Source organism: Ursus maritimus, unplaced genomic scaffold (assembly GCF_017311325.1).
Source record: "Ursus maritimus isolate PB19 unplaced genomic scaffold, ASM1731132v1 scaffold_26, whole genome shotgun sequence".
In the NCBI taxonomy this organism is placed as follows: Eukaryota; Metazoa; Chordata; class Mammalia; order Carnivora; family Ursidae; genus Ursus; species Ursus maritimus.
Genome location: NW_024425119.1, coordinates 39449329 through 39461942, shown reverse-complemented (window position 1 = coordinate 39461942; position 12614 = coordinate 39449329). Strand labels below are relative to the sequence as shown.

The window sequence follows — 12614 nt, the reverse complement described above, 5'->3', positions numbered from 1 at the left end:
TGGTGACAAGCAGAGGTGAAAAGAAGGAGCCAGTATCCTCTGTTACACCATTCCACCCACCAGGAGTAGTGGGGAAGGGGGGGTCTCTAAGTCTGGGTCACACTGTGCATGACCTGGCCCAAATTTCTATTTAGATCAAATCGTCACTCTGTCAGTTGTCCTCTGTTTCTTTCCTGCATCTTCAGTGTACCTCGGTACCAGACCATACCCATCAGCATGCAAAACACTGTAATATTTCCCATCTAAAACCGCCAAGGCTTCATTTGACTCCACATTACCTCCCAAGATTGCCCCATTTCTCTGCTCTCTTTTACAGCAAAGCTCGAGAGGATTGCTTTGGTCACTAGCACCAATTTCTTTTTCTTATTCTCTCTTTCCACCCTGATCCCATCTTTGAGCCCCCTCCACGTCCTTATCAAAATCATCCATGACCTCTGGGTTGCTCTACAGTCAATTCTTGGTTCTCATCCTAATCAACCTTCGAGGAACAGCAGACAGGGTTGAACGCTTTCTCCTTCTTGAAGTACTTTCTCACTTCGGTTCTAGAACACCTTTCTTACCTCCCTAGCTGCTCACATTCTCAGTCTCCTTATCTGGTTCCACCCTGTGTACCGAATTTGTAAGCTTCAGAGTGTACCCCAATTCAATCTGGAGTTTCTTCTCAGTCTACACTCACTCTCTTGGTGAACTATCCAGTCTCACGCTCCCTAATTTATACCTCTGGCCCTAAACTCTGGACTTGCCCATCTAACGCTTGACTAAACATCTCAAATGTACATGTTCAAAACTGGAATGCCGGATTCTTCCCCCATCCTAACCTGCTCTTTGTTTGGTCGTCCCATCTCAGTAAATGGCACCTCCATCCTTCCAGTTGCTCAGGACAAGAATCTTAGAGTCATCCTTGATCCGTCTGTTCTCTTGTACTCTGTGTCAAGTTCATTGACAAATCCTGTCCTTCTGTCTTTAAAATATATGCAGACTCAGACCCATTCTCACCCCGCCCGCTGCTACATCATTGGTCAGACACACCATCCCCTCTCTCTTGTATTCGCGCACTAGCCTCCTGACAGCTCTCCCTGCTCCTACCTTTGCCCCCCACAGTTCTTCTCCACACAGCAGCCAGAGCCATGCTTTCTAAGACCGAAGTCAGATCATTTCATTCCTCTGCTCAGAATTTTCCAATGATTCCCCATCTCACTCAAAGAAAAAGGTGACATTTTTACAGTGGCCTACATGGCCCTACATGATCTGACCCTGCTCCTTCCTTGTCCTCATCCTCTAACTTCACTGTCTATCACCCTCTTCCCTGGGGGTTCCTCCCTTTGGCCACACTGGCCTACTTGCTGATTCCCTGAACATACCAAGCGAGTTCCTGTCTCGGGATCTTTGCACCTGCTTTTCTGTGTTCTGGAATGCCCTTCCTCAGATATCTCCATGGGTTTGTTCCCTCACTTTCTTTTTCATCCCCCTATGTAAATGGAATCCTGCTACCTTTCTCCTTTACCTTGCTCTATTTTTCTCTCTCTTCTGATCACGGATAACTTTAAAGGCTTGAAGTAGAAAATTAGTGGCAAACCATCTCTCTGGAATAGGAACAGGAGAGAGACGTCGGAGGGGAAAGGGGCTTTACCTTGTTGTTGGGGTGTGGGGAGGAGGCAGGGGTCCAGGGCTGAGAGTCTGTGGGCAGAGGAGCCTACCTTCCTTGGAAGCACCAGCAGGCGGCACTGCCTCCTCGTGCTGGGAAGGCATCAGCCTCTGGTGGAGAAGGGGGCAAAGTTCTGTCGACGGTAATCCCACAGATTCGTGGGGGCTAACTGCTCAACTGTTGGGGGTTTCCCCGGGAGTCCAGTGCAGTCGGGCTGCGGACCCTTTGGTGCCTCCGGGTGGTGGCCGACGGTGCTGCAGCAGAAACCGGGAGAGGCGGAGGGTGGGCAGCGCAGCTGAGCTCACCGCCGAGGGCGCATCCATCCCTCCCGGGCCTATAATTTGGGTTCCCCGAGCTTGGCCGCCCCTATCAGCGGCTCAGCAATAGATGAGTCACCCGGGACCCCGGGCCAAGGCAAACAGGAGGGGAGGAGGAGGAGGACGTTCCCGAGGCTTTGCTCTGCTTTAGCCACCGCCTCAGTTGCTCGATCCCCCAATCTCCCGGGGCCCCCACTCTTTTCTTTGACCCCCGCCCTCCAGGGCCCCAGTGTTCTTCCCAGATTGTTCTTGCTACACCCTCCAGCCCCATGATGGGAAGGCAGTCCTCCAGTCTTCTCATCAAGGGGAAGGGGGACCAGCTTGCTCCCACTCCCTCCCCAAAGTAATGACAGCCCCTCACTTTCCCCCTCCTGTCACAGCCCCAACCCCTGTCAAGGTCTCTCTGGTTCCCGCCCCTCCCCTTTCCTGGAGCTGGCCGCGTGCTTGGGGTATTAGGCAATGGGTGTGTACCCACAGCCCTCTCCAGACCCCGCCTGCTCCACCACCCTCCAGCCGCCTGCGGGTCAGTGCTCAGGCCAGCCGGTCGGGCCAAGGGCACTGGGGGCCAGTTCAGGCCACCCAGTCTGCCTGCCTGTGGCCTCCTGTCCCAGAGCTGGGCTTCTGCACAGGAGTGTGGGTCCTTGGATTTAAGACAGACCAGCTTGGGGAGCCCTGGAGTCACTGAGAAGTTGGAGTCTATGGTAATAGTTCTGACCTTGGCCCTTCCTCGGCACCTGACTGTTCTATAGCCTGACAAGGGTAGAATCAGAAGTAACAATCGGAAATCTGAGGGAGACCCAGAGAGCCATGGAGAGGTACAAATGCCCATGGGAAAAGAGAGGCATACGAAACCTCATCCCCTTCCTCCAGGGACCTGAGTGGAGTCCCAGGCTGACATGCAGGAAGAAGGACAAGGACGCTGGCAAGGGTCACTGAATCCAGGTGTAAGGATGAAAACTACTGAGATATAGCTTACAGATTCTGGTGGCCTCAAAAGCCACCCATGGTTTGGGTCTTGGCTTCTGAACAGGAAGGAGAGGCAGGAGCTGTAGGGCTATTTCTCTTCCTCCCCTGCCCCCAGAGGTGAGAAAGCAAAGAAAAGCAACCAGAGCTGTCCAGTGTCAGGAGCCATGGCACTTCTACCTCCCCAGCCTGCTCGAGACCTGGTACATAAAGGTGCTCAATAAATAATATGCCAGCAGATGAAAGTCACCAATCTCTCTCAGACAGCTCTGCCCCCTAGGCAGCAGCGCCCCCTGCAGCACAGGGCAGGCCCTGCGGCAGCACAGACTGGAGGCCGACTGCCCAGAAGAGCTGCATGGCCACCACCAAGGAAGAGATGACTGTGGCTGTGGGTTTTGGGCCCCGTGGCTCTGCTTCCCCAGGGGGCCTGTCTCTGAGTCAACGTGCCAGCCTCGGGCGCGCGGGGCCAGTCGTGCCTTGGGCTGCGGTCTGGCAGGGGCGGGGGGCAGCTGGGAAGCCTGGGGCCCCTCTCTGGCAAAAATAGCCCGCAGTGGTTAGAGCTGGGAGGGTGAGTCAGGCAGGAGCGCAGTGGCGCCTAACCCCTTCACTGCCACTGGAGCTCCCTCAGGTGGTTTTTGCTCTGGTCTGTGCACCCCAAGATCAGGGTCTTTCCCTGGCTGTCCTCAGGCTGGGCTCAGTTTGTGATCCCAAGGCCCTCCCCGTTCTGTATGAAGCAAGTCTGAAAGCCTGGAGCAAGAATATGGGCCACTCGCAGTGCAGACCTGGGATCCTCGGATGGGCAGGCGAGCTCTGCGGGCAAGGATGCCTATAAGCCAAGGGAAGCGTAGGAGAAGGCTGGAGATCTTTGGGGCTACCGGAGCCTCTGCTAGGACCAAACTCTGAGGCCAAGTCTGACCCCTCCCAAGGGGCAGGCGCAGAGCTCAGAGATGGGTGGAAGCCAAGCCACCCAGAAGGGAGCTTTTCCTGCTGGCTCTGAGTGCCCTGCGGCGCGCTTTCGCCGAGGGCTCCACACAACATTGTCCAGGGAGGGAAGTTGATTCTCAGCTCCGTGTTCATCTTGTCAAAGGCACTCTGCAGCCATCCAGCTCTTGGTGGGGAAACTGAGGCAAAGAGAAATGACCACGTGGGACCAGGGTCCTGTCTCCCTAGTCTGGGTCACTGCACCCTCCCTGCACACTTGGCTACCCAGAGCAGGTGAGAGGCACTCTGGTCACCACCCCCTTCAGTGGGGCCAAGCGTGAACCCAGGCGTCGGGGGAGAGGGTGTGTGTGTAGGCTGGGAGGAGGGGGAGCGCCTGCGCTCCCCGGGTCAAGGCGGGGGGTGCGAGGAGTGGGGTGGGGATGCCTGGGGCTCGGGGAGGGGCCCCAGCTCTGTCAGCCGCAGCAGAGCCGCTTGTGAGCTCCGCGCGAGTAGAGTAGAGTAGAGCCGGAGCCCCCAGTTCTTCGCTAGACCGCTCGCTAGCTTTCTCGATCACTCCCTCCCTTCCTCCCTCCCTTCCTCCCGGCGGCTGCGGCGGCGCTGGGGAAGCAGCGAAGAGGAGTGGCCCTGCCCTGGAAGAATGCGGCTCTGCCGAGGGGGCAGAACCCGACGCAGTCTCCCCACAGTTTGAGAAGCCCGAGCCCAGGCGACCCAACCCTGCTGGTGGCGACCCCGCACCAGAGCAGCTGGAGGTAATCGGAGCTGGGAAAGCAGGGAGGGCAGGGACGCGCACACGGGGCCAAGACAGGCGCACGGGTAGTCAGACAGACAGACAGGCAGACACGCATCCGCCCACTGGGGCACGGAGACACAGAGAGAGCCAGGGATATTGGCAGAGATAAAGACACCAAATACAGGAATATCCCATCAGAAGGGCAATGAACGCGCGAGCAAAGGGGTGGGAACGAGGCTGGGACCTGAGGGGACCAGACGGGCATCGAGGTCGAGGGGAACGCTAGTTAGGAAAGGTGGCAGAGGAGGAAGAGTACTCAGCCTGCGCCGCCGTCCTTTTCAGGCGGGAACCAGGTCCCCTCCCTGTCTGGCGCACCTGGAGCCTCCCCTCTCTCCCGACTGCGGAAAAAGTGGGTAGAACAGGGTTGGGAGCCCATTCCTCCACCCCTCTCACGGAGGCTGTCTGCCCTCGAAGGCACCTGAAGGTGACCCTCCCCCACACCCCGCTGTGTGTAGGTGGTGCAGAACCCCCTTCCAATCCCGCCCCCCAATCCCGCCCCCTAGCCCTGAGAGCAAGGCTCTGTTGGGCAAGGGAAGCCAGTCGTGGGGCCCTCGAAGAGGGAGCGGGGGGCAAGATGGTGGAGTGGTGTTTGTGAGTCAGTATGTCTGAGTTTGCACGTGAGTGTGTCTGTGTGCCGGGCATTGTGTCTGGCTGGGTCCAGCTCCAGGGGCTCTTGCATAAGCCCCAAATGCAACGCCCTGACTCTTCCTCCAGGATCCCGGGACAGGGGTGGTTCTTATTGTTTTGCTTGGGAAGGGATGAGAAGGGCCACTGGGGTGGCACTGGTGAGTTAGGAATCCTTGGTTGCCCGGGCCAGCCCACCCTATTCCGAAGCCCCCAAGTCTCCCTGTCCCGCAGGCCCTGATCGATCCGCCCACCAGGGCCTTCGGGCCCGGGCTTCGACATGCTGGAGGAGCCCCGGCCGCGGCCTCCGCCCTCGGGCTTCGCGGGTCTCCTGTTCCTGGCGTTGTGCAGTCGGTGAGCAGTTCCCCCCGTCACCCAGCCCACGAGAGAAAGCCCTAGGCTGAAAGCACCGACCCAGGATGGGAGGAGTCGGAGGGGGCGCGAGGCCTGGATCGCAGACCCCGAAACGCCTTCTGCGTTCCCAGGGCCCTCAGCAATGAGATTCTGGGCCTGAAGCTGCCCGGCGAGCCGCCGCTGACCGCCAACACTGTATGCTTGACGCTGTCGGGCCTGAGCAAGCGGCAGCTGGGCCTCTGCCTGCGCAGCCCCGACGTGACGGCATCCGCGCTTCAGGGCCTGCACATCGCGGTCCACGAGTGTCAGCACCAGCTGCGCGACCAGCGCTGGAACTGCTCGGCGCTCGAGGGCGGCGGCCGCCTGCCGCACCACAGCGCCATCCTCAAGCGCGGTGAGCCGGGCCGGGCGGGTTTGCGCCGCTGGGGCTGGGGCTGGGGCTGGGGGGCAGGCCGAGGCGAGCGGAGGCGGGAAGGGACCGGTTCGCGACTCCGGGAGGGGCCTCTCTCTCTGGGAATTCCCTCCCCCGCCCCCCCGGGAGCCGCAGAGCTGGGCCTGGCCACCCGTCTGGGCCCCTGCGCCTCACTTCCACCTGCGTGCTGCCGGCAAGGCAGCTGGGTCGCTGCTATCCTACCCTAGGCCCCCCCCTTTCCTGCCTCCACCAGGCTCGATCTGGGTTGCACCTGCGAGCAAGAGATACCCCCAGCCCTGAAAGCTTCAAACGCCCCCCCATTCCCTCCCCCAATTTCCTCCCCCCTCCCTCTCCCCGGACAAGCCCAGGCTGGTGTCCCCAGAGCCTCAGCGGGGGTGGGGTGACGCCCCCAACCGTTTAAGGGTTAAACCTACTCCCCTAATTGCTGGGGTTCCCAGGAGCAGAGGCTGGGAACAAAGACCCTGATGGCTTTGAAGCCGGGGAGCAGCCCCCTCCTCTGTGCTGTGGGGGCCCCAGGTGGCTCTCACCTGAGCAGGTGAGGAACGGCTGGAGGGGCAAAGAACAGGTCACTGCTGGTCTGGTCTGGGAGGTATGGTCTGGAAGGCATCGTTGCCTCTTGCCAGGCCATGCCCGAGTTTCCTCCCTGGAGGAGTAAAGATCCATTCTGGGCTCAGCTCGAGGGTGGGGGCAGTACTTCAGGGACTACGGGGTTAATAGGCAGCTGCCATCTGCGGGGGAATTCCCAAGACGTGTGCGAACAGCTTCACCCCTGGAGGGTTGAGGTTGGGGGGGATTGGGAGGCTGGGCCAGAAGCCCTGCATCCTGGGGTGGGAGAGGCCTGGCCCCTAAAGAGGTGCTGTCTCTCATCCTCTCAGGGCTCAAGAGAGCCCCTACCTAAAAGGAAGTGAGGGACCCCCACCTTCTCTATACGGCCTGGTATAGGGAAAGGCTTTGATACCCAAATGAGAAGCATGGGAAAGGCTTGTCATCTTGAGCCTCTGTGACCCCCAAAACATAACAAAGAAGCCAACATTTTAAAAGGGCCCTAGAGAAAATCACCCCCCACCTTCTCCCCCTCCCAGCATTTTATAGAGTAATAGCAGGTTAGGATAAACACATAGGACAGTCTTTAAAGGGCAAATATAAAACTAGAAACTGGAAAGGGGAAGTATAGCTCCACAGCTCCAGTGCTTTGGGGGTATTAGGGTGGTGGAGGAAGGTTGGTTAAAGGGCCCTAAGGAAAAAAAAAAAAAAGAACCCGATGTTCTCTGCTTCCACCTCACCACCCAAGCTTCCTGCTGGGCTGGGGAATTTTTAAAGCTTTCAGATGTAGAACTCAGTGATCGTTTCTTCAAAGACCTCGGGGACTCCCTCTCAGTCACCTGCCAACCCCAGGGGTCTTGCCCTCCAGCTAGCTCTTTCATCTGCACCCAAAAATCCCAGACTTACAGAATGAGGATGGGCCTCAGAGATATCTCAGTCCAGCCCCTCCCTTAATAAATGAGGAAACTGAGTCTGTGCTTCCATTCCCTTCCTTCTCCATGACTTTCTCCCCCCTTACGCAGCTGGTAAATGACAGGGTCAGGATCCAGTTAGGAATTCCTGGAATGGAAGGGTGGCTGCCTGTTTCCTTCCACCTCCCTACTCCACTGCCTGTCAACTTTACCCCCGTCACACCCTTTTTATCCCCAGGTTTTCGTGAGAGTGCTTTTTCCTTCTCCATGCTGGCGGCAGGGGTCATGCACGCGGTCGCCACAGCCTGCAGCCTGGGCAGGCTAGTGAGCTGTGGCTGCGGCTGGAAGGGCAGTGGTGAGCAGGACCGGCTGAGGGCCAAGCTGCTGCAGCTGCAGGCTCTGTCCCGGGGCAAGAGTTTCCCCCACTCCCTGCCCAGCCCTGGCCCCGGCTCAGGCCCCAGCCCCGGCCCCCAGGACACATGGGAATGGGGTGGCTGTAACCATGACATGGACTTTGGAGAGAAGTTCTCTCGGGATTTCTTGGATTCCAGGGAAGCTCCCCGGGACATCCAGGCAAGAATGCGAATCCACAACAACAGGGTGGGGCGACAGGTAGGTGTGTGCAACTTGTCCTGGGTCTCCTTAGCCTTTGAGGCCTGGCTTGAGTTGGAGAGGCACAGCAGAGGAGAGAGGATGAGATGTGTTGGGGGATGGCCACTCACCATCTGGATGACCTCAAGCGAGTCCCTTAACCTCAGTTTTGCATCTGTAAAAAGAGTCTAATGATAGTTACCTTACGATGTCATTAGGGGTGAGCTGGCAAATAGGGCACTGGGCAGAGTGCCTGGTCCTTGGCAGGTGCTCGTTACACGGCAGCTATCATCACAGCTGCCTTCACAGAAGGGGTGCTCATTTTAGTGCTCGCTCTGGAAAGCGCACTGGACTGAGAGTCAGGACAACTGGAGTTGAGTTCTGTTAGCAGCTAGTTATCTAAGCCGAGTCTCTGTGACCAGCTAGTGATTAAAGATGGGTGAATCCCTCTGCTCTGGCTTCAGTCCTCCGACAAGAAGATGAGGGAGTTGAACTATTAGCCAGCCCTGCAGTGCCCTTTCTCTTCTGATATTCCGTGGTCATTCTTGCCTCTCTTTCTCCCTCCCTGTGCTCTCCGTTCCCTCCCCTCCGCTGCGCCTCGGTGCTCCGCCCCTTTGCTGCCCTCCCCTTCACCCCTCCCCGTCTCTGATGCTCTAGGTGGTAACTGAAAACCTGAAGCGGAAATGCAAGTGTCACGGCACGTCGGGCAGCTGCCAGTTCAAGACGTGCTGGAGGGCGGCCCCGGAGTTCCGGGCAGTGGGGGCAGCGTTGAGGGAGCGGCTGGGTCGGGCCATCTTCATCGATACCCACAACCGCAACTCCGGAGCCTTCCAGCCCCGCCTGCGCCCCCGTCGCCTCTCAGGAGAGCTGGTTTACTTTGAGAAGTCTCCCGACTTCTGTGAGCGAGACCCTACCGTGGGCTCCCCCGGCACTCGGGGCCGCGCCTGCAACAAGACCAGCCGTCTGCTGGACGGCTGTGGCAGCCTGTGCTGTGGCCGTGGGCACAACATGCTCCGGCAGACGCGGGTCGAGCGCTGTCATTGCCGCTTTCACTGGTGCTGCTACGTGCTGTGCGATGAGTGCAAGGTCACAGAGTGGGTCAATGTGTGTAAGTGAGGGGTGGCTTCGCCGCAGGGCTGGTGGAGGGCAGGAGCGCCTTTTCAGCCCTTTGCTCTGATTTCTGTCCAGGGTCAGTCTTGGCTCCTAGAAGCTCGAGGTGTCTACCTGGAAGCAGCTTTGGGGGTGGCGGGGGTCAGGCAGAGTCTGTGATGTGCAGCCTTCTCCCCAACAGAAGGAGGGCCTTGGAGGGAAAGCTGTCACCCCCTCTTCTGCTCCTGAAACACCTGAAATGAACCAAGGTGAAATGCACTGTATTGCCTCACTCTCCCCAGCCCTGGGGTCCCTTTAGCTCTGGTTCATACTCTTGGCTGGGGTGTCCCTGTAGTTTGACCACTCCTCTCCTTTGAGGGATAGCCCCAGGCATTGTGTGGAGCCCTGAGACCCGTATCCAGGGAGACCACTCATTCCTATCTGCTGTTCCCAAACTCCTCTATAGCAGCCCGGGCCCCTTGTTGGGGGGAATAGGAGACAGTGGTAGAGAGGTTTTTCTTGGGGAAGGGACAGAGTGCTGGGGGGGGGGCTCTCACTTGAGTCCTCGTAGAGTTGTTTGTCTAGGCCCTTAGGGAAACTGCTCCCCCCATCCAGATGTTAAAGGGAACCATCCAAGACTCTCTGAGCCTCTTATTTGTTCGTTAGCAGGAGGGATGGGAATGGATAATTTATTGTACTGAGACTTGTTCTTGGTTTCTGTTTGTAACTAAAATAAATTAAACTACTGGACCAGTGGATGCAGGTGGTTATGTTTCTGCCTACACTTGGGATCCCAGTGCATTGCTTCTTTTCCAGGTGAATTCTACTCTTATACGCCCAGTGATTTTACTTATGTGTATCCTGCCTGGTTCTGCGAAGGATTTGAAATGGTCCTCAGTGATTTAGTTGGCAACCTTCAGTGTGAAAAACCAGGGGGGTACTTCTCGGTATGAGGGACTAGATATCCAAACATAGGCCCAATTTACTTTTTATGTGCTTTAATTCCAGACTTCACCTGGGTTCTTACCCTAGAACAAGGGTTGGCACATTTTTTTTTCCTGCAGAGGGCCTGATAGGGAGTATGCAGTTGACCCTTGACCAACATCAGGGGGTCAGGGGCAACACCCTCCCCACGCAGTCAAAAATCTGTGCATAACCTTTGATTCCCCCAAAACTTAACTACTTATAGCCTGCTGTTGACTGGAAGCCTTACCGGTAATAGAAATAGTCGATTAACAGATTAACACATACTTTGTATGCTATGTGTTTTATATACTGTGCTCTTACAATAAAACTAAAGAAAATGTTATTGAGAAAATCATAAGGAAGATAAAATACATTTACAGTAGTGTAGGTATTTACTAAAAAAAAAAAAAATCTGCGTATTAAGTGGACCTGCACTTCAAACCTGTGCTGTCCAAGGGTCAGCTGTATTAGGCTTGTGGATTTTGTCACAACTGCTCAACTCTGCCATCATTACTCAACTCTGTTGTTGTGAATCAAAAGTAGCCATAGACCACACATCAACAAATGGGTGTGGCCGTGTCCAATAAGGCTTAATTCACAAAAACCGACTGCAGATAAGATTAGGTTCTCTGACTGTACTTCATTGACACCTTGCTACACCGCGTGGTTACCTCTGTTCTGGAGATTTCAAGACCTGAACGTATCTCTACATTAAGCCCGAACCCAAAAGAGCAGGTGCTTTCCTTTATGGCATCAAGTCAGAGAACTTGGGAGGTAGATATAAGACAAATCAGAATGGGAAACATATAAAAGAGATTCCAGTGCTCAAGAAGGGAGTGTTTTGCTCTGGAAACCAGTAAAACCAGCATGCTTTCCTACTGAATTATTTGCATGTGTATTTGTGTCCTTCCTTATTCAGAGCTCTTCTGCATTTAATCTTAAAATAATTCCTTTATCTTTTAGGAGATAACCAAAACTAGAGAAAACAGGTTTTTTAAAATTACAATCTGTCTATTCCTAGCCCAGTATCTTTGAAAACAAACGATTTTCAATTCAGAAAAGGGACAGGCCTCAGGCATTTAGAACTTTACAAGTGACTAAATGTGTTTGGGGTTGCAAGATGGTGCCCCTAACAGGTCATCTCCTTGGCCAGGGAATGTAGAAATGGTTTTCTCCATTTCTCTAGGCAATAGATATATCTGCTACTTAAATTACCCTCAAAATCAGGTGATTTTGCTACTCAGGTAGCAAGGGCATTTTGAGGAATGTTGGGTTAGGCCAGTACTTTATGGCAAAATTTTATGTCCTGAATTTCCACTTGCGAATCCTGGGCTTGGAAATTTGACGGGAGCAGGAAGATATCTCATCCTTACTTGAGTCACTGACTGACCTGGTGTGTTTGGCGGTGTCAGGCAGAGAGGGGATGCAGCTAGAATGGACATAGGATATGAGAGAGAATAATGATCAGGAACATCCAGAATGGGAATTTCTCACGCTAAGAAAGAGGGAGGAGAATCTCCAATGGTAGTACAGCAAGAATATTTCAGCTTTTTCCTGTTTCCTTCCTCTGTATTCCCTTTGGCTCTCTCTCTTTCTAGCTTTCTCTTTCGTCAGACACACTCTGTGGCAAACTTAAGCCCCAAACCACAACCTTGAGAAATTCCAAATGGATTTTGTCAGCAAGGCCAACACCCCCCCACCCCTGCTCCCGGCACACGCACTGGGCTCAGACCCAGACCTGGGGTCAGTGAGGAGAGTGGGAGTGTGCAGCCCACAGAGTGGGTGGCTACAATTTCAGCTTTTACTTAGCTCCACTGGCAGTCAGAGGGAGGGAGAAAGACTGATGAACTGTAAGTGAGGCCTCTAGGCCTCCTTCAGCTCTGGATGAGCTCTTTTCCCTTCGCCTTTCAAGTTGTTGGGAAGCTGGGGAGTGGCGGTGGCTGGCTAATTGCCAGCTAGGCAGTGCCCCCCCCCATCTCTGCTCCTGTGGGAAAAACCCAGTGATGCTGCAGTGGACTCTAGACTCCAGACAGGTGAAGGACAGAAAGCCTGGGAGATTCTCCAGTCCAATTCGTCAGTTTATTTTATTTTATTTTATTTTATTTTATTTTATTTTATTGAGAAAGAGAGAGTGAGCACGGGGGGGGGGGCAGAGGGAGAGGGAGAAGCAGACTCCCCACTGAGCACGGAACCTGACAGATATGGGGCTCCATCCCAGGACCCCAGGATCCGAAGGTAGACACTTAACCATTTAACCGATTGAGCCACCCTGGCATGGCCCCATCCATCAGTTCTGACTCAAATGTCATGGTACTTGCTGCTAACCATATTAGGCTGTCACCATTTCTGTCCTTCTGTAACACCTGGGACCCAGCCTCAAGAGGATCTGAAGTCTCAGGCAGGAACACTGAATTTCTGCCTCCTGTCAGAATCTCAAAATGCAGGT

General features: G+C 55.2%; 1 protein-coding gene across 2 annotated transcripts; it reads left to right on the top strand.

The window, feature by feature from the left end:
* Nucleotides 1-4340: 4340 nt before the first annotated feature.
* On the top strand, nucleotides 4341-9958 carry WNT10B (Wnt family member 10B). Of its 2 annotated transcripts, XM_040642402.1 has the most exons (6): nucleotides 4341-4616; nucleotides 4940-5081; nucleotides 5516-5635; nucleotides 5767-6029; nucleotides 7761-8134; nucleotides 8771-9958. In XM_040642402.1, the coding sequence occupies exons 3-6, from the start codon at nucleotides 5562-5564 to the stop codon at nucleotides 9227-9229; spliced, it is 1170 nt and encodes a 389-aa protein (XP_040498336.1). In that variant the 5' UTR covers nucleotides 4341-4616; nucleotides 4940-5081; nucleotides 5516-5561; the 3' UTR covers nucleotides 9230-9958. The 2 variants fall into 2 exon arrangements, with proteins under 2 accessions (XP_040498336.1, XP_040498335.1); XM_040642401.1 differs by lacking the exon at nucleotides 4940-5081.
* The last annotated feature ends 2656 nt before the right edge of the window (nucleotides 9959-12614 follow it).

What these genes read in the sequence shown, in the direction of transcription:
- WNT10B (XM_040642401.1), top strand. Translation starts at nt 5,562, where the DNA reads ATGCTGGAGGAGCCCCGGCCGCGGCCTCCGCCCTCGGGCTTCGCGGGT. An exon ending in CAGCGCCATCCTCAAGCGCG is followed by an intron (nt 6,030 to 7,760) that starts GTGAGCCGGGCC and finishes TTTTATCCCCAG; the next exon opens with GTTTTCGTGAGAGTGCTTTT. An exon ending in ACAACAGGGTGGGGCGACAG is followed by an intron (nt 8,135 to 8,770) that starts GTAGGTGTGTGC and finishes CTGATGCTCTAG; the next exon opens with GTGGTAACTGAAAACCTGAA.